Below are 27,945 nucleotides of genomic sequence, written 5' to 3'. Positions count from 1 at the left end.
GGAGAAGCAGGCTCTACACAGGGAGCCTGTTGCAGGACTCAATCCCAGAATCTGGGATCAGGCCCTGAGCCAAAGTCTCAACCATTGAGCCACCCAGGCGTCCCAGAAGATATTTTTAAAGAAAGTATCTTTCAGGGCTCAGCCAGAGGCCTGCTTTTCTTTACTTCCTGCAGGCTCTCCCTGTGAGCTGTCAGCTCCTCCCATGAGTGTAGTCTTTCCACTGATGCTCCATCCCTCTTTCCTGGGCTCCAGTCTTGGGCCTTCAAGTGCGTAGCAGCCAGATGGATCTATCCAGATCTATCTGTGCTGGTCCTGAGTAAATTGATGCATATATAGTGGTAATTTCTGTTATCACGAAATGAGAAAATTCTGTTTCTATTTATGGAAACATTTCACTCTTGGAAAGTCTATACAAATTAATTGCCTTTCATCAAAATCAGAATGTTTATCCTGGCAATATAGTCTTTCCATGTGATTTGCCCCAAGGAACTCAATACTTTTCCAAATATTTTGTTGGTTTTGTTTCATCTGGTTGTACCCTAGAAATATTGTGCTTCAGTTACACACACACACACACACACACACACACACATCACACACACATAGTGCATATATATATAATGACATTATCAATTTCCCAATCTGGAACTTTAAAAAATTTTTTTAAAGATTACTTATTTGAGAGAGAGAGGGAGAAAGAGAGAGAGAGAGAGAGAGGTAGGCAGAGGGAGAGGGAGAAGCAGAATCTTTGCTGAGTAGGGAGCCCAATGTGGGGCTCTATTCTAGGACCCCAAGATCATGACCTGATCAGAAGGCACACACTTAGCCAACTGAGCCACCTAGGCACCCCATGGAAATTAAAATTCTTAATATATGTTATACCACATGCACACACACACACACACACACATATCTTTAGAAAGGTCATGCTTTACTAGTTCAGCAACTCTGCTGTGCTTCTAATGGAAAGCAATCTTGATTTTCCCTTTTTATTTTTCAAGTTTTGCACTATGCCTAACAGTAGCTTAAGAGAAAACTTTTAGAGGAGGTCAAACATTGCTTAAACATGTGGCAAATGGTTTCCCAGGGAAACTGCACATCAGTGCTTGTAGCTTCCAGCAGTATCTCCAGAACGTCACCCAGACATCAGCCGCAGCAGTGTTTGCTATAGAACTGGAGACTCAAACCAACTCAGAAAAAGCACTGTGAACAAGGTGAACCAGTTCAAAGGATGAAGAAACATTCTTCAAGAGTGGTGCCCTACAGTGTTTCTGCACGAAACTTACCTCTCTCAGACGGTAAATGCTGTTTTACTGGCCATTTGTCCTCCACGTGGCTGGTCTTAGGCTCCTTATGCTTATTATCATCACTGTGTTTATTTTCTGTAGAAACCCTTAAAATACAGTTTAAATTACTCGTTGCCTACATTCGGGTTATACTTACAGAATGGGCAGTTTGGAGATGAGCATTATTGTAGGGAAAATTTGTTAGAATCCCTAAAAGAGAAAACTTTTAACAGTTGCTTAGATTTGACTTATTTAAGTATTAGTTTATTTGGAGACTGAACTTTCTTATTGAATTCTAATTACAGAGATCTCTATCTTTGACTTCTCTAATATTTCAGTAATTGTACTTGGTTGCTGTTCCCTTAACAACGTACATAAGGAAAGTATATAAAGATTTCTGTATTAGAGTATAGTGTGTGAAGAGATAAAAGTATTGAATAAAAGGAATTGAATAAAATGTATGTTTTCCTACATAGTTGAATTGAGATCCTTGTCAGCTTCACTGACATTTTGTGTGAGCTTGGATTGAGTCTAACTCTAAAGAAAGAAGGGGAAAACAACATTAGTTGTTTAAGGTGAAACAGTCATTTCAGATATTAACTAATATTGAATCTTAGAGACTCATATATTGAATGCTGACTGGTTTGTTTAAGAAAAAGAATTAAAATTATCTCTTTAACAACCTTACCTATATTAGTTGAGACAACAGATTTTTAAGTACTGGATTGGCAAATTGATGATGTCTTTATTTAATTCGGGAATATTTTACAATTACTTTTACTAAAACTGCTCCATAAATATTGTATTCAAGAATGAGTAATATGGTTATTTCCATTATATTACTCCTTGAGTTCATCTGAGGGACTTTGTATTTCATTGATAGTTCTGTGATGAATAGCAATAAACATCAAACTAATTAGGCAAAAAGCTCAGCTAAGCTGTAATGATGTTTTAACTAAAAAATGCTTCTTTTTGAAAAAGCAGTTGAATTATTTCAAGTAGATACAATTCCATAAACAATTAGCTAGCAAAGTTTTGCTTAGACCTGATCTAAGGAATAAATGCTGCTGCTAGATAGCATATTAATCATTGATATTTATTATGCAGATGAATGCATGCAGAGGGGTTTGGCAAGTTCAGTGTCTTTCCTCAGTTTATTTCTCTACTCTGAATGGGTTCACCAGACCCTTTTTTGAGACTACAAAACTAAACTCCAATCTGGCTTATATCCCATTGATTACAAAATGTAAAATACTTAAATCCCGAACAGTAGACCTTTACGTCCATCCTAAAACAAATTATGGGGCCTGAAGTCGTCCAAAGGCCAATAGGCAAAGCCAGAAAAATAAACACACTACTTTTCCAACTGCTGGTTTTATGTACAAAAGGCAGCGTTTTGAAAACCATCTGTTACAGTTGCCTTTGGATGAGCTTGTGTTAAAATTTGTTGAATGTTACCACAGACCAAGAAAGAGAAGAGGAGCATTTGAGGACTATGTTGTCACATTGTGTATTCTCTTGCTTTTAGCCCGGAAGACTCCATCTTACATTTCTAGGGGATAAAAACCTATTTTTCTTTTAAAAATTTCAAAAAGGAAGTCCTACACTCCTTTTTAGAAACACTACTCTGATGATTATCAGTCCTTACTATTGGGAATTTTTTCCTTAAATTGGCTTTATGTTAACCAAAATCTTTACAGCTACATTTTTGAGTTGATTTTCTTTCCTAGAGAACACATTCAGTTTGAAACTCTACCGCCACTTCTTAATCCATATATGGGATAATTCATATTCAAGAATCTCTAAAGTTCTATCCAGCAATTATTGCCCTTTTAGCACTTACTGCCATCCTACAGAGTAGTGGTTCTTGAACTTTTAGGGGACATGGATTCCTTGTTGAGTAGCCAAATGAAGTTGTGGAACATCTCCCCACTAATATGTACGTGCCCACCATTTTTGGTTATAATTTCCCAACATGTGGGGAACTCCTGAAGTCTTTGGATCCTGGGTAATGAGCCCCTGATGGAGCACAGACATCTTTTCATGTGTGAATTCAGATGTGAGTTGCTAAGAATTAAGACATTACTGATGCTTTATGCATGCCTGGATTCTTTAAATCAAATAGATAAAGTTTTCCAACATTTTATTTTAAAATCTTGCTCATGTCATCAATCTGTTTTACTCCTGTACTAATAATAAGTTCTAAATGTTAGATAGAAACATTTAAGGCTAGTTTTAAATCTTCTCTTAGATCTCTCCTGATATGATTTTATTACTGAAATGCAAAAAGAAAATAAATCTCATCATGAGACAGCATCATTATTTATCCCAAGGACAAGTAGACTCTACTGTATTTAAATGGCATCTTTAAAGTCCTTTCTGTCCCCTGCATATCAGGTAAGAGTTTACTTTTTGGAAAAGAGAAACATTTAATTTTTGAAAAAAAAAAAGAAATTATTATGATCTGTAAATGGCATGCAGTGTATTCTAGGATTCTTACTATGGTGCTTGGCTTAACTTCTTCTCTTAGGCTCCTGCTGAGTATCACTTCTTCAGGAAAACTTATCTGAGCCCAGGCCTGGTTAGATGTCCCTATCATGGTGCATGCAGAACTGCTTGACCTCTCCTTTCACAGTACTTATCTGTACTATTGCAATTGTCCATTTGGGGTCTATATTTCTCTAAAGGTTTTAAACTTGGTGAGGGCAGCAACTTTCTCATTCAGTTATTTTTCTGCACCTAACTTGGTGCCTAGCATATGCAGGGTATTGAGTAAATTTTTGTTGGGAGAATAAACAAATGCATAATACATTGTACATAATGATTAGGTAGCTCTGGCTTTTTTAAAAAAAGAATATGTGCAGTTAGAATGAGCCAGATTTTCAATATGGGATTTCCCTGCTTGGAAGTCTGACCTATATATCAGCATCAGAAAGCTGAGGCTGAAATTATCTGATTTAATATTGATGTTGTTTTCATAATATATAGAAAACCACCTTTCCGATGGCTGTGGCTCTGGTTGTGGGTGAGAGAGAGGGTAGCAAGAAGAGAGAAAAATGGCTAAGGGTTAACCAGCTATGGCCAGGAAGGGAGTGGAGGAAGCTCACCTATAATGGCATGGGATTAAGCAAAAAGGAATTTTGTCATTCAAGATGAAGGTAGAGCTGTGGTTGAGAGGTAGAAAGATCTAGGATATACGGGGCCAAGAGAGGCAGGGAAGCAAGGATGGTCCGAAGCAGCGAGTAAAAGAAACTGGGTTTAAAATGAACAGCAGGGCAGCCCTGGTGGCTCAGTGGTTTAGCGCCGCCTTCAGTCCAGGACCTAATCCTGGAGACCGGGGATCGAATCCTGTGTCGGGCTCCCTGCATGGAGCCTTCTTCTCCCTCTGCCTGTCTCTCTCTCTCTCTCTCTGTGTGTGTGTGTGTGTCTCATGAATAAATGAATAAAATCTTTAAAAAATGAAATAAAATGAACAGCAAATAATGGAGGTAGACAGATGAGTGTTGGAGCTTGGGAAATCCCTGGATGCAATGGTGCTCCAGGAATCTCTTCTGCACAGACACAACGAGCCCACCTGAGTCATCCATTTCTTTGGACGGTTGATCTACCACAATGCTTAACTCTATTAGTCTTCTCTGGGAATTCTGGATGTTTTTCACTGAAAGGGAAAAGATTCCTCTTGGTATCCTTTTCACAGGGGATTATATACATCAGTGATTAAACATTCAAGTTCAAACTTTTGAAAGTAACCAAAATGGGCTTTTAGTCATCAGAACTTGATGTGTAAACTTTGTAGCAGATTTGACATCAAACTGGCATATCTGCAGTCTTCAATTTTCCCTTCTTAATTCTGTAAAATTATTTTTTCATCACCACACTAATGAGGTACATGGTATGAGAATACTATTGGTAGCTGCTCTGAGTGGATTAAGAGAAATATTATCAAAATAAGAGAATAGATACAGAGTTGCAGTTGGGGAAGATGAAAAAATTTGGAAATGGATGGGAGTGATGGTTGAACAACAATAGCAATAAATTTAATGCCACTGAACATTACCCTTAAAAAAGGTAATAATGGTAAATTCTATGCTATACCAGAGTAAAAATATAAAAGAATGGCAATGAGTTTGATACGAAGAATCGTAGTTGTTTCCCAGTTTCATATATAGAAAATCAAGAGACAGAATGAAAAAGAAACATCCAGGATCAGATGCTTAGTCGGAGTTAAACTGACCACTAAGCCCTGGGAATCCTAATTTCTGGTACAATGTTCTTTTCAGGCAAAACTGCAGATTCAACCCTATGCCTTTGGTATGCGTAACTGAGATTCTGAAAGTCTCATAACATTGTTTTATAAAAATCATCAGTTTCAAAATGCACACAGTGGAATTTTAAAACCATGTCCTTTGATAAAGCATGAGTGTAATAAATTTGTCATGCATCTTATTCAATTTCCTCTTGAAAATACACTCTTTAAAGCAGCATGTAACACTGCAAAATATGAGCCTTCTTTGGATTTTAAAGGAAAATCAGTTTCTGTTTCTTATTCTTTCAGGGATTCTTCTTTAGATCTTTCACTCTAGGGAAAGTTCCAGATGCAGTGATATTTCCTGAAAAATATCCTGCCCTGTGTCTAGGTATAAGTCTGAAAATCCCTTCCTTAGAAGAAACACAGGATTATTTCTCAGTTGTCATGGTGATGCTTAGGGAAGATAACTTTTTAAGGAGGTGAGGGGGAAGTACCATATTGGGTTGCATAAGCAAAGTCTATGATTTTAACTTGTACCTAGCTGGCAGTTGTGCTAGTTCATACCAAATCCACAAAGTTTTCATAAAAATTTAAAATTCTTTACACTAAAATTTCCCAGAGTGTCTAATTCCACTTTCTCACTTTCTAAATGAGAATGTTCCAATCTAGGAATGGTTAAGTGACTCCCTAGGGTCACCCAACCTCCTCACTTCAGGTTGCCTTTCAAACCTGTCTTATGCACTTGTTTGGAACAGAAACCAAGTTCTGGAATGGCTGATAGACCACAGAGATGCCATAACAGGGAACTAACTCTCTGTTCTGAAATTGACCACTGCTCCCATTTTCACCCCACAAAGAGAGGACTCATATGCTATTTTCCTCCACTCTTCATTAAAATGACTGCCTGAGGCAGAATTCTCTCTCTCTCTCTCTCTCTCTCTCTCTCATCTCTCTCTCTCTCTCTCTCTCACACACACACACACACACAATCTATTTTTAACCTCATTTACTTCCCATTTCTTTTTCAACTTGTTCTTAGAGTTATTATAAACCTCTGTTGTTTGTTTGGTTCCTCTCTCATGCATCCTGTTTTTCCCTCCAGTGTCTTCCCTCCCATGTCCTATTTCTGTGGAAATAAGAAATGTATTCTTGCAAGCTAAAAGAAATGTGTGTTACATTGATAAGCAAAAAATTGATGCTAATGGGATATCTTTATCAAAGAAGAGAGTCCTAAGATTTGATGGGAAATTCAAATAAAGATGCTAGGCGTCAATGCTGAAAGTCTTCAGGAAATACACAGCAGTTTCCCTCGGGGTCCCTCCAAAACTTATTTACAACTTTTTTCTCTTCCTTAAATTAAGCCTACTTTTCTTCAACCGCAAACATTCAAGATAAATTAGTCAATGTTGTCTAGTTTTGCTTAATGACTGTGCTTCTTCACTGCAAATGTACAATGTTTTAACAATGCAGTGCGTTAAATGGGACTTGAGTCCCAATCTGAGGTCAAACCACAGTTTATGACTTTGTTTATATGGGGAAATGCATTTAGAGTTGAGAAAAAACTCCAGTTTATAAGTCAGATTTTGCCTATGGTATTTGCCTTGTGCTTCAGTAAAATTCAATCAGTAAATATTTTTTGAGAACCTTTTGGGTGAAAGGCATCATTCTGGGTGCTAATGTTCTGCAGATAAAATGACAATGAAGTACATTATCTCACCTAATCCCTTACAACAACCCTATAGATACCACTCTCCCTGCCACTGAAGAAGCTGAGGCTCAGAAAGGAAACAGCACTTGTTCCAGAGCACAACGTGGTGAGAAGCAGAGTTGATATTCCAGCCTTGGTCATCTGACTTCCAAGTCTGGACTCTTTAACTGTGCTTAGTGCAGAATTTTTGCTCTAAAGAGACTCTGCCGGAAGCCATGCTGGACCTTAGAAAATCCTTGGAAGCTACATTGTCAGCAGCTTCCAGAAAAAGAATTTGTGTTAAATCTCAGATGGGAAAAAGTTTCCTCTGACTGTTGCTATATAGAAATGCCTCTCAGTGAATGCTATTCCAAGTTAGTGGGAGATCAAAAAGTGTCATTGGGACAACTGAGACTCTGAGAGGACAGAGAGACTGTGGGTCTTGTGACTATGAGCATCCCACTGGTGAGGAGGGAAGGGGATGTAGGGAGGGAAACTGCCATCTTCTTGGTGGAATGTATGACAAGCTCTCCTTTTGTCCCCTAACAAGACTTTGTAGAAATCAAGCCTCATATATTTCACTTTGATCTAAACCCCTGATGAAGCTACATACAAAATAAATTATATAATTACTCTATTAAAATTTGCCAGAAATCATGGAGAGCTGATTCTTGACTATGCACCTGTTGATCAGACCAACTCAGCAGATCTGTTAATGGTCTCCATACAGAAGATAGAAACAGACACAAAAATCATCCTGTCCTTGCTGTCCAGATCTTAAATGTGATAGCTCCTTAGAGTCAACTTATCTGGCATTCATGAGATCTAAAAGCAATTGCCAATGCAGTTTCCATTTCCTGCTCACATTTCAAAAATTCAAATACAAAGAAACCCCTTTTGGTGGGGGGAGGAGGACTCCCAGAACCAGCTGAGGCTTTATTTTGGAAAAGACAACTAAATTGGCTTTTTTAGTTGGAGGCATGGGTAAGATGGGGTACATAGGGCCGCTGACTACCCCCAATGGTAGGCTGAGGACTGGGGCTGAGCCTCAGGTGGGTCTCCTGCTCCCTACACTCCCCTGCACAGCTCCTTTCCCTAAAGTCTCTATGGCAGCCACAGGAGGGGAGAGACTGGGAGGGTTCTCAGTGGCTGTTCACTTGGACAAGACATCATAGGACTTAGATGCCAGTTTCCTATCACAGGTCTCGATCTTCTTCACAACAATGGCCTGGTTGGAGGAGGCACTAACATGCCTGAAGGAGCTGGAGCCCCCACCAGAGCTGAAGCTGAACTGGAAGAAGCTCAGGCTGTTGTGGAGGCCAGGGCTGGTGAGACCCAGTGGGCCCAGCTCAGCCCACCTGAGTAGCGCTGGTGGTCCCAGTATGGATAGGCATGTTCTGCATCCCAGACTCCAGCTGACTCTCCCGCCCTCCAGCAGCTTGGGTAGATGGCAATCTCGCTGTCCAGGGCCAGACTGACATCCGTGAGCTCCCGGTACTTGCACAGCCCCTGCACCAAGATCTGCTCAGCTTGCTGCAGGGCAGCCGGCAGCTCAGCCAGCTGGGCATCTACTGGGCATCTACTGGGCATCTACTCTGTGTTCGTAGCTCTAGATGGTTAATTACTTGTCCTGCCTTCTCTGTCTGTTTTATGTTAATGTTTGCACTCTGTGTGACTAGTCCTGTCTTCTTCATCTGAAGTGGTTGCCTCAGAGCTCGGGGCCCTTACTGACCCGCTCCCACACACTGCCCAGCAATCGGTGAGGGTGGCCTTCACCGAAGCCCTCTGGCCTTTGAGGCACTGGATCTCAGTGGGGAGTCTGCTGATGTTCAGGTTCACCTCAGAAACCTCCATCTTCCTGCATTGGAGGTCATCCGTGTGCGTCCCAGTGAAGTTCAGCAGCTCCTACTACTTGATCTGCTACTTGATCTGCTTGCTGTTGAGGCCCTCAGTCTCTGACCGGCTGCGGCTGGCCATCTCCCAGCCCTGGACCTTGAGCTCGCGATGATGCCATTTGGCCCAGGCACACTCCAGCTCTACCTCGTTGGTCTAAGCTTCACCCACAGCCTTCTTGATAGAGACAAATGCATTCTCCATCTCTGCAGGCTTTTTAATCTCTCCCTCATATTTATTCTGAAGTCCTCTGCCAGCCCCTGCACTTTACCAAGTGCCACTTCCAGCTTCAGCGTCTCCTGTACCACTGTGTCTAGCTGTCAACAAAGCTTGTTGATATAGTTCTCAGGCATATTGTCCTGTTGCTCTGAGCTGTTTTCTGCTCCTGTAGGAGGCTCTACTTGGTCTCCAGAATCTCGTTTTGCTGCTCCAGGTTCTGCCTTATCAATAAAGGAGGCAAACTTGCTGTTGAGGGAGGGTCTTCATCTGCTCCTTCTTTTGGGTGCATCTGGCCTAGAAGTTGGGGTTCACATCCAGCTTAAGAAGACTCAGCAGAAAAAAAAAGAAGAAGAAGACTCAGCAGACTCTGATCCACTGAGACATCTGTGATACCCCACACACCCCTAGACCTACTGTAACCACAACCATACTCATGCTGGTATCGAGGCCACCCTGCAAGCTCCTGTGCTACCCACCTGGAAGAAGGCTGAGAGGCAGACACAGACATCAGGCACACTTGTGTATGAGCAGCTGGTGAAGGCCCTGGGGGCCAGAGGTGAACACTTTGTAGGACTTCTGGGTCACTCTGATAGACATGGTGGAGGCAGGAACAGAGGTGAGTAGCTGGACCAGAGAAATCCAAAAGGAACTGAGAAGCTGCTTCTAGGTAGGGTTGAGGGAATCTTGATGTGTCTGGAGTTTAGTGACTTTCCTGCTGTTTTAATCAACCAGTTTCACAAGTATTTATTGAGCAGTTAATGTGTGCCTAACATCCTTTCATAAAGAATAAGAGGCTCAAAACAAGTAAGAATTTAGTTCTTGTCCTTAATTAGGGCATTTCTAATCTTGTCAATTTATTCATTTAGTCATTAAACATATGTTTCTTGAGCATATGTTGGGTGATAAAATATAGGCACATTGAAGCTACTGAAAATAAAGAGCATGATTAGGTGCTACACTTCTCCGAGAGGAGAAACAGGCAACTCCACAAATGCTCATGAAAAGCTACTAGGTGCCAGGACTGGGGACACAAAAATGGCCAAGATTGAGCCCATACTATTCAAAAGCTGAAAGCCAAGAGAAAAATAAGTACAACAGTACTGACAGTACAGTATGGTGTAATTCGATATGTGGGGCTTACACAGAGGAAAGCATGTGGTCCAGGATTGCCCCTGCTAGTGGGCAACATTTGACCTGAGTCCTGAAGCTCAAATATGAGTTCATAGAATGTAGGCCCAGGGGTTGGATGGGGAGAAGTGGTCAATGGCATGGCTAGAGAAACATTCAAGCTTGTAGTTGCCTGTGGCAGTGTTGGGAGTCCCAGGTCTGTCTTCTCCAACTGGCCCATGAATTCCAGTGGCCCCAGACTTTGATCTCTGCTTCCTCTATTCAGTGGTGCCTCAGGGCTCTACTCAGACTCACTTTTCTGCTCCACAAGGAGGCAACTGCCTCCAAACAGAGGCTGGAGATCAAGAGGCTTACCTTGTGACCTTCCTTAGAGATTGCAGTCTGATGCTACCTGTTGGCCAATGCTGGGAAACAGTTGCCTCATGTGGTTTATCCAGTTTGTGGACAAGTCCTGTACAAGTTACTTCATCATAGCTGGAACTTTCCCATGTAACTTGAATAACCCTTTACTCAACCCTGATGCTCAGTCCTTCCAATTTCTCGAACCTCTGACTTCTCTTACCCTTGTGTCTCTGCTTCTGTCTCTGACCCTACTTCATTTTGTTTGCTGTCCTCAATTTATCCACCACCTAATATTCCCCAGGACTATTCCCCAGAATATTTATCTTGGACCCTCTGGGCATCTACTCTGTGTTCGTAGCTCTAGATGGTTAATTACTTGTCCTGCCTTCTCTGTCTGTTTTATGTTAATGTTTGCACTCTGTGTGACTAGTCCTGTCTTCTTCATCTGAAGTGGTTGCCCTATAAGTATTGTTCCTATTTCTAGAGTGTCGCAGTTTCTCATACCATCCGGGCTCAGATTCCTCAAGAAACCGATTTTAATTAAGCCCAGGATTTCACTATATCAGGGCTTTTGATGTTGGGTTGTGATTCATCTGTTTTCCAGCCTCTTTGCACCGGTGTACTCTGAACCACAGCAGAGAGACTTGATTTGCACTCTCTTCGTAGCGCAGATAACCTAGTTTTTTTTTTTTTTTTAAGATTTTATTTATTTATTCATGAGAGACACAGAGAGAGGCAGAGACATAGGCAGAAGGAAAAGCAGGCTCCATGCAGGGAAAGCCTGATGAGGGACTAGATCCCAGGACTCTGGGATCTTGCCCTGGTCCGAAAGCAGGCACTAAACCGCTGAGCCACTCAGGCATCCCACCAGATAACCTAGTTTAATGTCTGACACACAAGAGACTCCTCAGTAAGTGTCTATAAATGGATGAATGAATGAATGAATGAATGTATGAATGAGGGTTGCCAAGTCAAAACAAATAGTAGCCAGGATAATTAGCTCCAAGGTATAGGTGTGTGGGTCAAGGTTTACCCAGAGTTTTCTCTCTGATAGCAGATAACTTCCATCCTCACATGGCAGTAACTCTGTGCAGTCCTGGGGGCCGGGAACTCTTGACAGTCAATTATGCAAGAAAAGGCCAAAGGAGGAGGGCATAATGTGGGGGGATTGGAGGAGTAGGGGTGGCAAGAGGGGTCAGAATCAAGAAATGTCTAAGAAGGTGATGCCAGCAAGACCGTTTACATTTTTCCAGGGCTCCTGCAGTAAATTTAAGTGATCTTCCAGACAGTGTGAACATCAGAAGTATCTTCCACTCCATTAGATAAATTTAGGATTGCAAGGAGAGAGCATGCCTCACAGGCTGCAAGAGCTGCCTCTGCAAGAGAATTTTTCAATCTCTTATGCTCAGTCATCAGTACCAGTGCAGCACACATGCCAACACTTGCCTAGCAGCTGTGATTTGCTTCACATGGGCAAATATGGTCCCCCCAGGGGATCATTTACTCTCATTTGCTTACCAAAGGCATAAAACAAACATTTTAATATTTATTCCTCATCGCTGGCCAAGAAATGGCCTTGATGGTGAGTGAGGATTTTGACTGAACATTTGAAATGACCTTGGGGGCAGGGAGGTGATTAATATGCCAAATCAGTTTCCCTGAATGCTTTCTGTGTAGGAAGATTTCAGGAAGCTTAAAGTAAATTTCACATCTCCTATTGAATTACAGTGCCATGCATGATTTTTATGAATCTTTTGTACAGTGAATAAGAGATTATCTTTCTTGTAACAAAACTATCCTGGGGCACCTGGGTGGTGTAATCAGTTAAGCTTCCCACTCTTAGTTTCAGCTTAGATTGTGATCTCAGGGTCATGAGATCAAGTGCCATGTGGAGCCCCCCACCCCAGCCCCGTTGGGCTCTGCGCTCAGCCAGTAGTCTACTTGAGATTCTCTCTCTCTCTCTCTCTCTGCCCCACCCCCTTGCACACATACACACACACTCTCTATCAAATAAATTAATAAATCTTAAAAAAAAAAAAAGTATTCTGAAACACCTGGGTCTGCCATCTTTCTTCCATCCATCCTGCAGCTCCTCATTTCCATTAAGCCCAGGATTTGTCACTATATCAGGATTCCCTTGTTGGGTTATAATTCACCTGCTTTCTGGTTTATTTGCCCCTGTGTAGTATGAACCAAGACAGAGAGACTTGGTCTTCTCCCTGCATCCATCTATCTGGATAGATGTCCATCCTTATCCCCTATATAACAGATTTGGGAGCTTTGTCTACTCCTTAAAATAACAGAATTTTTGTATTTTAAAAATATGTATAGAAAATATGTCCTTTCTCTTTGCATTTGTGTGTTGTCAACACTTCCTGCTTGTGCTTTCTCACCTTCCATGCCTTTCTCAGTAAACGCCAGTCCCTTTGCCCCTGCTACTCCACCAATGGTAATCTTTCCACAGTCAACAATGACTAAAGCCAAACTCTGCAGCATGGCTTTCTTCTGCTCTCTTTCTCTGGCTTCCATATTCTTTCATCCTCCTGTTTCTTCCCCATACCTTTTGGCTGCTTTTATTTTTATAGGTTCATACCCCTTTAATTGTTGGTTTTCTTGAATCTCAGCCCTAGTTATCTGCATTACTTAGCATTCTCTCTCTGGATAATTTTATTCCATCTGGTATGAGCTTATTACTACAGTTGCCATGGCAAAGTACCACAGATTTGGTGGCTTATAACAGAAATGTATTGTGTCACAGTTCTGGAGGCTAGAAATCTGAGATCAAGGTGTCAGCAGGTGTCTTCCTTCTGCAGCCAGGGAGAAGGAATGTATTCTATGCTTCTTGCCTAGCTCCTGGTGATTTGTTGACAGCCTTTGCCATTCTTTGACTTATAGAAACACCTTAGTACCTGCCTTCATCTTTACATAGTGTTTTTTCTGTTTGTGTGTGTGTGTCTGAATTTCCCCTTTTTATACAGATACCAGGGCTATGGGGTTTGGGCCCACCCTAGAGACTTCATGTTAATTTGATTACCTCTGTGAAGATGCTATCTCCAAATAAGGTCACATTCTGATATACTGGGTGTTAGACTTCAACATGTGTTGAGAAAAGGTGGGAGATACTCAACTCATAATATTTCCTATAGCTTTGATGACTTGTCTGTATTGACTCTCCAATCTGTGTCTCCATCCCAAACCCGTCTTTTGGATTCTGGATCTCTGTGTCCAACTGCCCACTATCCATCTCTCTTGGATGACTCAAAGACTCAACATGTTTAAGAATGGTGCCTTATCAATTCCGTTGTCCTGGACAGAAACTGATGCTTATTTTTTACTCCTTCACCCTCATTTCTAAAACCACATCCAATCATTTACCAAATTTTGTCAGTTTTATCTCTGCAGTGGCTCTCAAATCACACCTTCTCTGATCTCACTGCTACCACTTCTGCAAGGCCACTAGTATCTCTCCCCCAGACCACTCCAGTGGTTTCCTAACAAGTCATTCTATCTCTGGTTTTACTCTCTCTAAGCCATTCTCCACATTGCAGGGCACTCTTCTAAAAACCCAAATCCGATCATTCCATTTCCCTGCTTAAGCTTTCAATGGCATTGAGTAGCCTTGGAAGTAGACATTGGACCCAGACAGCTGATGTTAGGCCTTGAGCTGGATACTGAAGGGACAGTAGAATCTAGGTGAGTGGGGAAGAGGCTTACAAGCCTCGAATATGGACCTTCAACTAAACCTTGTGGGTTTGGATTCAAGGGCCCTATAGTTCACCTACCTGCTAGGTGTGGATACCCACAACAATTATGAAAGTGACCTGATGCTGATCATGTAGCTTTCCCCATATCCCTCAAGGCAGAAATTTGTGAATTGTTGTCTTTAGATTGTGGTCTAAATCACAGTGAAGCTGCCCAAGCAGCTGCTTCTGCCATTTCCTGCCTTGCACTCCTCTCTGGTGACAGATGTAGATGCTAACAGCATTAGCTATACCCTGGCATTCTCTTCTACCCACTTATTTTTTTCTGCTCATGTATAAGGCATAAATATTTTGTGAACTCTTCCATAAGCTTATGGTTTAAAAGCCAATTCCCAAATGAGAAGATACTGGTGGACCATTGGCAGTTGCAAAGGGCTGAGCAGTCAGTTGGCTCCAAATTAAAACCTGGCTTGTCCACCCATTCAGCATTTAATGCTGTTTATGGAAGTTACTGTGTAATTGGCTTTTTTCCTCTCTTGGACCATAAGAAAATGAGGGCAGGCATCATGCCTTCTTGTCTTCCTTGCACTTAGCAGAGGGCCAGATACATAGTAGGCATCAATAACTTTTTAATTAATGGATCATCATACAATTAGGCTAATAGGTACAGGACTTTGGGTTATCCTGAATTGGTTTTTGACTACAATGAATTATGAGGCTGCCTTGTGAACGCTTTGTCTAATCCATCAGTCAAAAAATTCACCAGGGCCATTTAGAAGGGAATGTATCCCAGGAGAGCCTCCAGGAAGGACTTTGTAAGTAGAGAGTTTCTACAGTCAATAGGGCATATTTTTCAAGATTTTCAGGGCAATAGTGACATTGCTGGAGGGTGGTAATGAAGCCACAAGGTACATAGGGATCTTAGCTCCTTTCATGTACACCTGCACATGAGTAAAACTCCAGTTCAAATTACAAGGAAATCAAGACGTTAGGAGCAGAAGAGACAAAGGCTCATTAGAAGAAAGTCAAAGTGAAGGCTTAATGAAAAGCAAACAGGATCAAAGAAGCAAGCTCAACATATGAAAATCCAGAATTAGAAAACAAATTAAAGTCAGTTACTTATTTTAACAAGAAGCTATTTCAAGCATAAACACTCCCACTGCATCTGAAATGTGATTAATGTAAAATTAATCAATTCATGTAAAATATGATTAATACCATAACATTACTTATATGTGTTTTAAAAATAATATGTATGATATTATAAAAAGCAAAATAGTTGTGTAGTCTTAATGCTGGTATCTTACCAACTGAGATACATGGATGGGTATTCAAAGGTAAAATTTCCAGGACTCCATTTAATACTCCAGGAGTAACCAAGCTATATATTTATACTAGGGCAGGTAGCACTTCTACGTTTATTTTCTTCATATGGCACAGTGTTTTCTTACATATATTGCTTCAATTTATTGAGCTGATCTCTTTGGGAAATGTTCTAAAGTGAATCCTACATTTCTTTTGGCTTTCCTGGGTTAAAGTGAGTATTTCAGAGCCATCATGGCCAGCCTTTTTACTGTATAGCCAATGAATCTCCACCTGTGTTGGCATCAGGCCTAAAGTGACAGAGGAGAGCAGTGAGGTCGGTACATCACTGAGGTTCTCTTCACCTTCACCTAGGAATCAGCCAGCTCCCTTTGGATGGCGAGGGAAGGACTTACCTCCAGGTGTTCAGCAAAAGGTAATGGCCAGCTACATCCCCTTAAGAATGTCTGCCATTGGGCTGCCTGGTTGGCTCAGCGGTTGAGCATCTGCCTTTGGCCCAGGGTGTGATCCTGGAGTCCTGGGATCGAGTCCCACGTCGGGCTCCCTGCATGGAGCCTGCTTCTCTCTCTGCCTGTATCTCTGCCTCTGTGTGTGTGTGTGTGTGTGTGTGTGTGTGTCTCATGAATAAATAAAGTAAAATAAAATAAAATAAAATAAAATAAAATAAAATAAAATAAAATAAAAAAGAATGTCTGCCATTGGGTTCTTCCAGGGCAGCTGGCAAGAATTCCAGAAAATCTTCCTAAATCTTCCTAAATGTCTCCATAGGCCCCTCCCTGAGAACAGAGTGTATCATTCGTAGAGTAAGGCCATAATAAAGGGAAGTAGTGGGTGAGGACATCAGAGAGAAGAGGGAGAGGACAGGAAAGGAGGATGCTGTGGGGTTGGATGCGTGTGAAGGTCCGAGAGAGGCTGTCTCAGACAAGGCTCTCAACGCAGAGCCTCCAAAGTTGCTATGAGTAGTTAGCAAAAGGGAGATTTACTGGGTGGACTGGGGTGGAGACACTCAGAGAACCTTGGAAAATGTGCAGGAACTGAGGGCCTTTACAGCCAAGCAGCTGGGATAGTCCTCCAGGATGCTGCTGTTGCCATCACTACCCACTACCAGGCTGCCAGTGTTGCTCACGGAACGTGAACCATCCTGATTTCTCAAGATTTAAAATTCTGGGGATAGGAGGGTCTCATGGGGTGAAACCCAGTCATGCCTGTCCCCTATTGTCGGGAGCAGGGAGAGCTTTAGACCTCTTAAAGAGCCTCCTTTGGCTTCTATTGTGGAATATGGGGCACTTCCCCAACAAGCCTTATATAATTGGGGGAGGGGGCAGGGAAGGGACAAGGGGGCAGGCCCCCTAAATGGGAAGGAGTTGAGTGCCTGAGTGCCGGGCAGTTAAAAGTAAGACAGAGGCCCAAGGTATTCACATTAAAAAACATTCAGGGAGTTGTTAATAGGGCTTAGAGATTTTTTATTTATTTTTTATTTTTTATTTTTTTTGAGATTTTTAAAAAAAATGTCTTTTGTTCTTTTTCAGTGAACGACACTTTCTATCATCTTGGAAATTACTTAAGACCGAGGCTATCACCAAAAAATAAAAAATGTTAAAGGCAATTTTATAGTATTTCTGCTGATTCATATCTAGGATCAGCCAAATAGATTTGAAATTCTTTTGTAGGTACCTTGGGAATACTTAAAAACCCATTCCAGATTCTATAAATGTTCAGCAAAAATCATCAAGGTTAACCTATAATCTAACTCTCCAGATGATGAAGGTGTGAGGAATAACAAGGGTATGTAGTCAGAGACTGAGGATGGGCAGAATAAGAAGCAGCTGGAATTAGGAAAACAACTGTAGACTTAATTAATTAATGTGATCAGGGCCCTAGTTGAAGAAAGGGTGACACTTTGAGCAGTGCTGAGGAAATAAATGCTTGATACTGGATAGAGATATAGGTCCAGAAATGATCTAAACAAGCATCTGTAAAGGATGATATTTTGTTTGGGACAAAGGAGCCAAAAGAAATGCAAGAGGTGGAAGGGATGGTGGTGGGAGCAGAAAGAGAGAATCTTAAGCAGGTTTCACACCCAGCAGGGAGCCCAACACTGGGCTGGATCTCATGACCTTGAGATCATGACCTGAGCTGAAATCAAGAGTTGGACGCTTAACCAACTGAGCTACCCCGGCACCCTGCCAACCTCTCTTTAGTATACAAATCCAGAACATGTGCTTGACAAATACATGGGTTGCTAAGTAAGAATAGAGGCCCTTTGGCATATATAGGCCTGGGGTAAATGGTGGTCAGGTTGGATCCCACAACAGTGAGATCATGACCGGGAAGAGTAAGTATGACCAGTTAATAAGCACAAGATACTGTTATTATTGGTATTCTTTTGATTTTACCATGTGAATGTCTGGATCTTAGCAGGGAAAAAAGGGTCCCACTGCAATACATGTTTCTAAAAGGGGAAGTCCTGTCTCTCTTTAAAGAGTATGTTTTGCTTGAACAACTTCCAAATAGATGTCTTCTTTCCAGTTCTGTGTGTTCTGTGCATATTGCCCTCTCCTGCCAATTTTGCCTTCATGAAACTCAGCTTCCAATTCGTCATCCCTCTTCAAAATACCTCTTTTGCTCTTAACAACTAAAAGGGCAAAATCCTAACTTTCCTTTGTTGGAAGCTGTTTTAGGCTCTCTTCCCATTCGGACCCTGCTCATGTACTAGCATCTGCTGGAATCCGTCATCCTCTGCTAAGTATTCTGTAACTGTCCAGGCTGAAGTTAATCTCCCTGCTCTCTGAACAATAATTGTCCTTATTTTCTGTATTTCCCCTTCACACAGAAAGAGCTCAACAATGCTGATTGGCTGAAATGGGAAGGGCAACAAAATATACTGGAAAGAATATGGGCTTTGGAACTGGACCCGTCTTGACTTTTTAAATCCTTATTTGGACTATTAAAGATCCACTTTCCTTATCTATAAAATGGGAATAGTAAAATCCACCCCACAGTATTGTGTTATCAGGAGATCATATATGTAAAGCTCTTGGCACATGGTAGGTGTTAAGTAAGTGCTAGACATTTTTATTTTTACACTGTAAAAGTAAAGAGCAGTGACATACTTTTTAGTCTTAAAGTTAGTTATTGGTAGAAGAAATAAATACATTCCAGATAGAATAAATTAATATTGTTTTAGGGACAAGATATATATTGCAGAAATAGAACAATTATTAGTCGTTTCTTCCTATTACAGGTTTTAGGTGAATAAAAACGAATCAGGTTTTGAAAGATTTTTTAAAGGTCACTTTCATATGCGTGTGTAGGCACCCAAATATTTCAGATTTACATCTTGAAAATCTAGCTTTTAGTTAATGGACATTTGATTATCATTGGCAATAAGATAATTAGCAAAAAAATTGAAAAAATTTTAAATGGATAATAATATAACCAGCAGCCAGTTTATTTTAAGAGATATTTCTCGGCACACCTGGGTGGCTCAGTAGTTGACCATCTGCCTTCAGCTTAGGTCGTGATTCTGGGGTCCTGGGATCAAGTCCCACATTAGGCTCCTCACAGGGAGCCTGCTTCTCTGTCTGTCTGTGTCTCTGCCTCTGTGTGTCTCTCATGAATAAATAAATAAAACATTAAAAAAATAAAAAGACATTTCTCTCTGAAATTAATCAAGAGTGTTCAGAGGTACCTGGGTGGCTCAGTTGGCTAAGTGTCTGCCTTTGGTTCAGGTCACGATCCCAGGGTCCTGGGGTCAAGCCCTGAGTTGGGTTCCTTGCTCAGCAAGGAGTCTGCTTCTCCCTTTCCCTTTCCCTTTGCCCCTCTCCCTGCTTCTGCTTTCTCTCTATCAAAGAAATAAATAAAATCTTTTAAAGAAAAGTGTTCAGAGCTACAGAGAGTGAATAGTACGTGGAAGTGAAGCAGTGCTGTGCCAAAACAGTTTGGGCTTTAAAGAAGCAGGTGGTACAGATCAAAATGGAAATTTGTTATGTTGCTTATGAAACTATGCACTGTGCTGACCTCTTTCAATAATACTAGAACTAAGTATTTACCTAATAAATGAGTTAACTTTTTTACAAATTCCATATGGACTTCAATGAAAATCCAACCATACAATGGTAAATATTCCTTCACTACAAGGAATATTTGCTCCCATTGTAATTCGATGGAATGTGAGTTTAAAAAAAATAAGCTGAAATATAGCTTTTCACAATATTTTGTTGAATTACTGGTATTTTATCTCTTTTTCATCAGACAATGTCAAAATGATAATTGTGGCTTCCAACAAACTAAATCAAAATTCAGGATTACATTTCTGTCATAGATGTGTCGATGATTATAACATCCTCACAGAAAAGATCATGGATATTTAAAAGAAACACACTTATAAAAGATTATTTGAAAATAGCCAAAGCTGGGCAGCCCGGGTGGCTCAGCGGTTTAGCACTGCCTTCGGCCCAGGGCGTAATCCTAGAGACCCAGGATTGAGTCCCGCGTTGGGCTCCCTGCATGGAGCCTGCTTCTCCCTCTGCCTGTGTCTCTGCCTCTCTCCCTCTCCCTGTGTGTCTCTCATGAATAAATTTTAAAAAAATAGCCAAAGCTAGTTTTATGCTTAAAGTATGATTTTCAAGAGACTGGTTGGAAGAATCATCAAAGAAGAATCATCAATCAAAGAAATGTAAAGCTAGACTATCATATGTCCTAGCCCCTGATTTTGATTATAATATTGTTATTGTAGAAACATGGCAGATCACATGCATTTGCCTCTCCAGTTTCTCTTTCTATCTGCCTCATAACCTCTCTCTACTTGCCTTTCTTTGTGGCGGTTGAACTGTAAGAGCTATAGAAATAGGCTTTCTTGCTCTCTTTGGTTTACTGATGAATGAGGAGTCCCTAAGAGATATCATAGGAAAGGAGCATTTTCAGGGACCCCTAGCTGGGTGCCTACTTTAATGAAAAGTCATAACTCGTATCAGGCAAGCCTCTCCTTCCAAATTTTTCTAATCATTCCTTCTCCTTGTCCTTTTGGGGCTAAGTGTAGTAAGAGCCATTGCTATACCTGGGTACCTCACTACCCTTTGTGGTATCACACAGAGGCTCTCAAACTTTTAACTTGCATTGGAATCACCTGTTTGTCTTATGGATAAGTATGATTTGCAGGTGCTTGTTCGAAAAAGATATGGTATATAATGAAATATTACTCAGCCATCAAAAATGATGAAATCTTGCCATTTACAATGACATGGATGGAACTAGAGGGTATTATGTTAAGCAAAATAAGTCAGAGAAAGACAAATACCATATGATTTCACTGATATGTGGAATTTAAGAAATAAAACAGATGAACATAGGGGAAGGGAAGGAAAAATAAAATAAGATGAAAACAGAGAGAGAGACAAACCATAAGAGACTCTTACCAATAGGAAATAAAGTGAGGGTTGCTATAGGGGAAGGGGGTGGGAGGACAGGGTAACCAGGTGATAGGCATTAAGGAGGGCACTTGAAGTAATGAGCACTGTGTGTTATATGCAACTGATGAATCACTAAATTCTACCTGTGAAATTAATAATGCACTATATGTTAATTAAATTGAATTTAAACAAAAAAATAAATCTTTAAATCAAAGGAGAGAAAGCTGTAGGGATTTAGGATTCCCACTCACCACCCCCATTGTGCAATTGCCTTCTGTATTTCATCATCTCTGCGTTTAGGTTTGGGTACCAGGGTTACCTATGGTGTTTCAAGTTAAGTAAGCACCACAGCTTGGGGCAAGTTAGGATAAGGTTTCCAGCTCACTGTTCAGTATAATGATTAGTAAAACCAAATGTGTCATTGACCTTTTATGTTCATGAGAGGTAAGAGTCAACGGGAAGGGGGCCCCTGGGTGTCTCAGTGGTTGAGTGTCTGCCTTTGGCTCAGGTCATGATCCTGGGATCTGGGGATAGACTCCCACATCAGGCTCCCCATGAGGAGCTTGCTTCTCCTTCTGCCTATGTCTGTGCCTCTCTCTCTGTGTCTCTCTTGAATAAACAAATAAAACTTTTTTAAAAAGAACAGGCAGGGCTCTTGTTAGAATACCTTATAGTCTGGTCTATTATCTTCCAAGTCATCTTGCACTTGCTCACACAGAACCTTACCTGACACTTTGTTTCTCACCTACTTTCCAAAGAGCTGTTCTTACGTACTCTTTATTGCTTGCCTTTCCAAGTTGTTATCTGAAAACCCTATACCTTCCACTCTGTTTCGGGGGTTGCTTTACTCAGCAGCTGTGGTTCTTTGCCCTTTTTTGCTTTGACATTTCTAAGGGGATGCCCGAGGCCCTGTGTGCCCACCCTCACCGCCCTTTCCTGGTATTGTCACAGTGTTTCCTGGCCACAAAGTCGGACTGGGAGTCAGTATAAGACACAAGTTCCTTCCTCAAGATTTTTGACTCTGGGAAATTAGATTTCTCCCAGGAGGCTAAAGCTGCAAGACTGGAAACCTGGATCTTCAAACAATCAAGTTTTCTGTAGAGAAAGACAAACAGTAGCCAAGTGAGAAGACGTGAAGCTAGCACTTGCAGTGAGAGATGGAGGACTGTTTGCCTATACTGCACCCCAGTCCTAGGTGTTCTTGAGGCTTAGGGACATTCCTGGCTGTCCTGTCTCTTGGTTGCTAAGCTTCTAAAAACTCTTCATTTTTGCTTAAACTGGTCGAGTTTGGATTTCTATTGCATGAGGTCATTCTAACTGATAAAGAACTGCTAATGGTCATTTTTGTTTACCTGTTTATTTTTTTGTTATAACAATCTACATTTATTGAATATGTTCTATGGACCATTTCATCTGAGCAACATTCCTCAAAGGATTTTCAATGCTTGTTTGTACTCAGAATTCAGCATCTTAGAGTTGCTCATTTTACCATTGTCTCACAGCATGCTCTTTACCCTGCAGGGTATTTGCTCCTATGGCCTATTCCTCAGTGTAGAACTCTGCCCAGCAAAGTCCTGCTCATCCTTCAAAGCCAACTTTGATGTAGCCACTTAGAGAGACTTCCCTGCTCCAGGCAGAATGAATCACTCCCTTTCTTCTTGCTCTCCAGTTCACATTAAATTATGGTTAATTGGTTATAAGTCTGACTCCAATACTGTTGAGAGCTCCATGTAGGCATGTACCATGTATTCATTTGTCTAACTCCCGGTCCTGACACAAAACCGGCCCTAGAATAGGTGCTTAATAACTACTTGTTGAGTTAAATCGATTTGGGGAACATGCAGAGCCTACCCAATGCAAATGAAGAAATTATATTCTTGTTCCTGGACAAATATGAAAAATGGCATAAGATGGCTCTACTGCCATGGCTCAGGTGAGCAAATGTCTTTATAAGGGAGAGGGGGACCGTCTGGTGTGACTAATGAGAGACTTTCAACCTATCACTTCTAATACAGTTTACTCTCACTACCTATTAAAGTCTGAACACTGTTCACTAACTGAATTTGCAATGCCTAGGCAGTCACTGTGGCATAGAAAATAGACATGATTTATTTATGATCCTTGACTGCATCCCAGGTGACATTCTGAATATTATTTTTGCCAGAGGTGGCTTTATATTAATTGAAGGGTACGAGACCATGTAGCATGGGGCAGTGTTTGTGTTTTCCAGGATTGGAGATGACTGTTTCATGGCCCATGCCCTGAATATGCCTCTGGGCTTGGCTCTGAAGTTTAAAGTTTGCCTTTTTAGGACAATGATTTAAATGTCTCCGGTGGCTCACCTGTTCTCTGGTCTCTTCCATAAATCAACCAGTATGAGGCAACTGACAGCAGGTAATTGGTATTGAGCCTTATTACATATGGACCAGGAGGTATAGAAGCCAGAACAAAATGCTTCAGTGAAAATGAGGAAGCAAGAGAAATCGCTAACTTGGCTTACAAATCCAACAGTCCCAGCTACACATGATTTACCAACTCCTTAGTAACTGTGGCCATTGTTTTATCTCAATCCTTGCTCAACTAGCTTCCCAAACTATTTTTGGACTTCCTCCTTTCCACCTATAATTGCTAATGATCACAAAATGAAAACTGATATTCACATAAGAGAAAATGAGAAGGCACAACTTATGTAAAATAAATTATGAAAAATACTTGAAAGATAAATTAAAAATGACACTTGGAGTAGTTGAGTGTCAGTCACTCTCGAAGGGCATAAATAAATGAGAGAGAGTTCACTGAATTTTAGACAGACTCTTTTCATTGAATTTGAAATATTCAATTAAAAACATAGTTGTGAAAGGCACAGTAAATATGTTGGATATGTAAAATACGAACCTTATTTTTGACACTTTTATAATAATAGTATTAACACAGCATTAATTGAAGCACAATAATCGATATGTAATTCTTCTATTGGTTTTTTGAGTAGCTGTACATATTTTATTCTTTTAAATCCAAGATTAAGGGCGCCTGGGTAACTCAGGTGATTAAACATTTGCCTTTGGCTCAGGTCATGATCCTAGGGTCCAGAGATCAAGCCCCACATCTAGCTCCCTGCTCAATGAGGGGCCTGCTTCTCCCTCTTCCTCTGCCCCACGTTCCTGCTCATGTGTGTGTGCTCTCTCTCTCTCTCTCTCAAATAAATAAAATCTCAAAAAAAATTTAAATCCAAGATTAAATAATACATTTTAATTGGATCAATTTAAGACACTTAGTAATATATGGTACAGCTAAGTCCATCTTTATATACCTCTACTTGTTTTTCCCAAGACTGAAAAAAAAAAAAAGAAAAAGAAAGAAAAGAAAACAAGATACATTTTGTCATAGATGGGGAGCCCCGGACTGCATAACTAACATTCACAGCCAAGTTACTCTGCTGTTCTGTTAGGTTCTTATTGGAGATGATGGCTGAGGAACTCAAGCTTTCTTTTTCTGGACATCACTGCTTCTTGAGGTTCTGATTTGATTGCTTCAAGTAATGACTCATCCAGTACATTATGTGATTATTCAAAACCAAATTAAAGCCAAGATGTCATTGCTATTTCAAGATTTTGTGTGCTCCTTACTTTTGTGTGTTCTGCATCTCAGAGGCACCATACCAAGACATAGCCTCCGTGACCCAGAGAGGATAATAGCCTCTGCTCTTCCCCTTGTATCAGTGGAAATAGAGAAACTCATAACTTTCGAGGAAAAATAAGCGCACTCTGCGAACAAACATAGGCAGTAAAGAGACGCAATGACTGAATATAATGCGGTGTCCTGTATGGGGTCCCAGAAACAGGAAAAGGCCATTTGTGACAAAACTAGGGAAATCCAAATGAAGTTTGGAGCGTGGTTAACAGTAATTGCCAGTGTTAATCTCTTAATTCCAACAAATGCGTGGAGTGCGGAAGCAAGATGTTAACATTAGAAGAAACCAGGTAAAGAGCATATGGGAACTCTCTGAACCCTTTTCCGTAAATATAAAATTATTACAAAATTAAAAGTTTATTGAGAGACAGATAGAGTAGAACAGTCTCCAATAACAGGCAGCTTCTGCAGTTGGAGAAAGTGAAAGCATTCACGAAAGTCAAGCATTGGGGCAGCTAGTGCAAGACTCCTGTCAGATGAGCTCAGACAGTAAAAGTTCAAAGAAAGTATAGATGCATGTGATTTAACAGTAAAGGCTGCATGAACCAATCAGAACTTGATCTTAATGTTTAAAGATTTGGGTAGATTCAGAATGTTCCAGGAACAACCCAATTAAAGGCTTAGAGCTCATCAGTGGTGAGGGTAAGGTGTCAGAACCCAGCCAGAACCAGCCTAGCTGGAATGGAGTATTCTGGTTGGAGCAGGGCTAGCTGTGGAATCTGAGGTCCTTGTGCAAAGGGAAAACGTAGAGCCCCCTTTTCAAAAGGCAGAAAAAGAAAAAAGGCAGAAAATGGCTTTTTTCCTTTCTTATGTCCTCTGTCTCTCCCTTTCTCTCTCTTTTTCCACTTCCCATGTTTTCCATGTTTTTCTAAATTTGCTATTTAATGTCTGCTCTTTTGATATTTTCTAAGTGAGTGCAGGCCCCCACAGACCCTGGAGGTTTTCCCCCTGAGGTCCCAGCACTCCCCACCAGTACCCAGGTCCCTGTAGGATTGCTAAGCAAGGACCCTAGAGTGGTGGCTGAGAACCCACCCGAGGAGGTGAGGAAGCAAGAGGAGGCAAGACCACACCTGGGCTGAAGCTCCAAGTCCCCTGTGTGTGCTCCATTATTTCATCAAATGTTACTTACAAAAAAAAAAGTTGAAAGATAAAAGAACTGGGATCCCTGGGTGGTGCAGCCGTTTAGCGCCTGCCTTTGGCCCAGGGCGCGATCCTGGTGACCCGGGATCGAATCCCACGTCGGGCTCCCTGCATGGAGCCTGCTTCTCCCTCTGCCTATGTCTCTGCCCCTCTCTCTCTCTCTCTCTCTCTGTGTGTGTGACTATCATGAATAAATAAATAAAATCTTAAAAAAAAAAAAAAGATAAAAGAACTTCCACATGGCCGCTGTGGACTGTCACTGTGACAGTATGGGAGGGCTGTGCGTTCCCTCTGAGCCCTGTGTGGCTGTCCTGGTTGTAGGCCCATGAAGTCGATCCTGAGTGGGGATGGATCGATCAGGAGGGGCTTAGCCTGTGGAGGATCCTAAAGGCTAGGTTTTCCTCTGTAAGAGTGGATAGAAGCCAGAGGTGATTGAGGAGACACCACCAAATTGGATTTTCATGACCAACCCGATGGAAAAGTGTAGAGTGGACTTCACAGGAGACCCTGTTGGCAGTTTTTACCAGTTAGGAATTCAACAGTCACTCTTAGGAGGAAAAGGGAAGACACAAGCATAACAGAACAGTTTCCTTCCCTTGAGGTCAATTATTTCACTGGGTTAACAGTTCTAATTCAGAACAGATATATCAACCCAAACCACTTTCTCAAGTTCATTTTTTATTTTGACAGATTTATCTAAAAGACCCTTTATTTTAGGGACACAGACCTTGCCAAGATGGAATTTTATTTTTAGGAGCCCCTTTTATAAGATTAAAATTGAAAAATAAATAAATAAATAAAATTGAGCTCAGTGAATGTCCCATCAGGACTGTTATGACTACTGCCATGTATTTTACTTCCAAAGCATTTAAAATCTGTTTACAGTTTGGGGGCGCCTTGGGGTGGGGTGCTCAGTCGATTAAACATCTGCTTTTGGTTCAGGTCATGATCACAGGGTCCTGGGATAGAGCCCTGCATGGGGCTCCCTGCTCAGCTGGGAGTCTGCTTCTCCCTCCTCTGCCTTGCCCCTCACTCCTGCTCATTCTCTCTCTCTCTTTCTCTCCCTCTCTCTCAAATAAATAAATAAAATCTTTTTAAAAATCTGTTTCTAGTTTTCCCTCTGGAAAGTTCTCAAACTGGTGTGAACTCTTCCTTCCCAGGTACCTCCAGATCATCAGTTACTCGATGTAAACCAGGAGCCAACTGCCCCAGTTCACACAGTGGCATCAGTAGACAACTGTCCCCTCTTTCTGTCACCGAAGATTCTTCTGCTCCTATTCTTGAACTTCAGAGCCGAGGATCTTCTGGAGTTTGCGGACACAGAGTCGAAAGGCAGAACAGATCAGGTACGCTGATGACCTCTTAAATAACTGTTCACCAGGTAACCTTCTAACTGGCCATGAAAGATGGCACCATTGGCCCAGAACGCAGAGGCGGTACCTGGACTCTTAGGGGTGATGTGCGGAAGGTTTATCAGGTGGGAGGAGAAGGAAGAAGGGGAAGGTATAGATATGATCTGTTAGTGCTGTGCCAGGTAGCAGAGAAACGGAATAGCAAAGACTCATTGAGGGCTTACCACGTGATTTAAACAGTGACACCCAATTAAGTTTACAAGGGAACTGGTTTTCTCACCTTGAAGAGCATCTTGATCTCAACCCTGGGATTCCGTCGTAGTGCACTCCCTTCCAAGAAGAAGGAAAACAGCAATAAAATCACAGACTCTGCTTTTGCGCTCATCAGGACTGGCAGTCCTTGGAACCCGTCTAGTTTCCCACTGTTAACAACTTCTTCAGGACTTCAGCCTCGCCACTCAGCATTTCCTGACCAGCCCAGACCTCTAGTCTTTCCTCACATCCGCTTGGCTGCACACACCAAC

At 41.3% G+C, this 27,945-nt stretch overlaps 1 protein-coding gene and 1 long non-coding RNA gene across 2 annotated transcripts in view; one reads left to right on the top strand and one right to left on the bottom strand.

Moving 5' to 3' along the window:
• SLC35F4 (solute carrier family 35 member F4) overlaps positions 1-27,945 on the top strand; it is a 225,998-nt gene that overhangs the window by 169,157 nt on the left and 28,896 nt on the right. The window contains exon 2 of the mRNA XM_038544811.1: positions 27,230-27,415. Within this exon, the coding sequence (XP_038400739.1) occupies positions 27,230-27,415 (186 nt within the window). The remainder of the gene's footprint in view (positions 1-27,229; positions 27,416-27,945) is intronic.
• Positions 3-27,945, bottom strand: LOC111097048. The gene is made up of 3 exons (XR_005363309.1): positions 27,702-27,945; positions 1,287-1,393; positions 3-312 (listed from the first exon to the last, which is right to left on the bottom strand). It is a non-coding gene; the product is annotated as an uncharacterized LOC111097048 (long non-coding RNA).

This window comes from Canis lupus, chromosome 8, assembly GCF_011100685.1.
Source record: "Canis lupus familiaris isolate Mischka breed German Shepherd chromosome 8, alternate assembly UU_Cfam_GSD_1.0, whole genome shotgun sequence".
Taxonomy (NCBI): Eukaryota; Metazoa; Chordata; class Mammalia; order Carnivora; family Canidae; genus Canis; species Canis lupus.
This window is presented reverse-complemented; position numbering and strand designations above follow the sequence as displayed.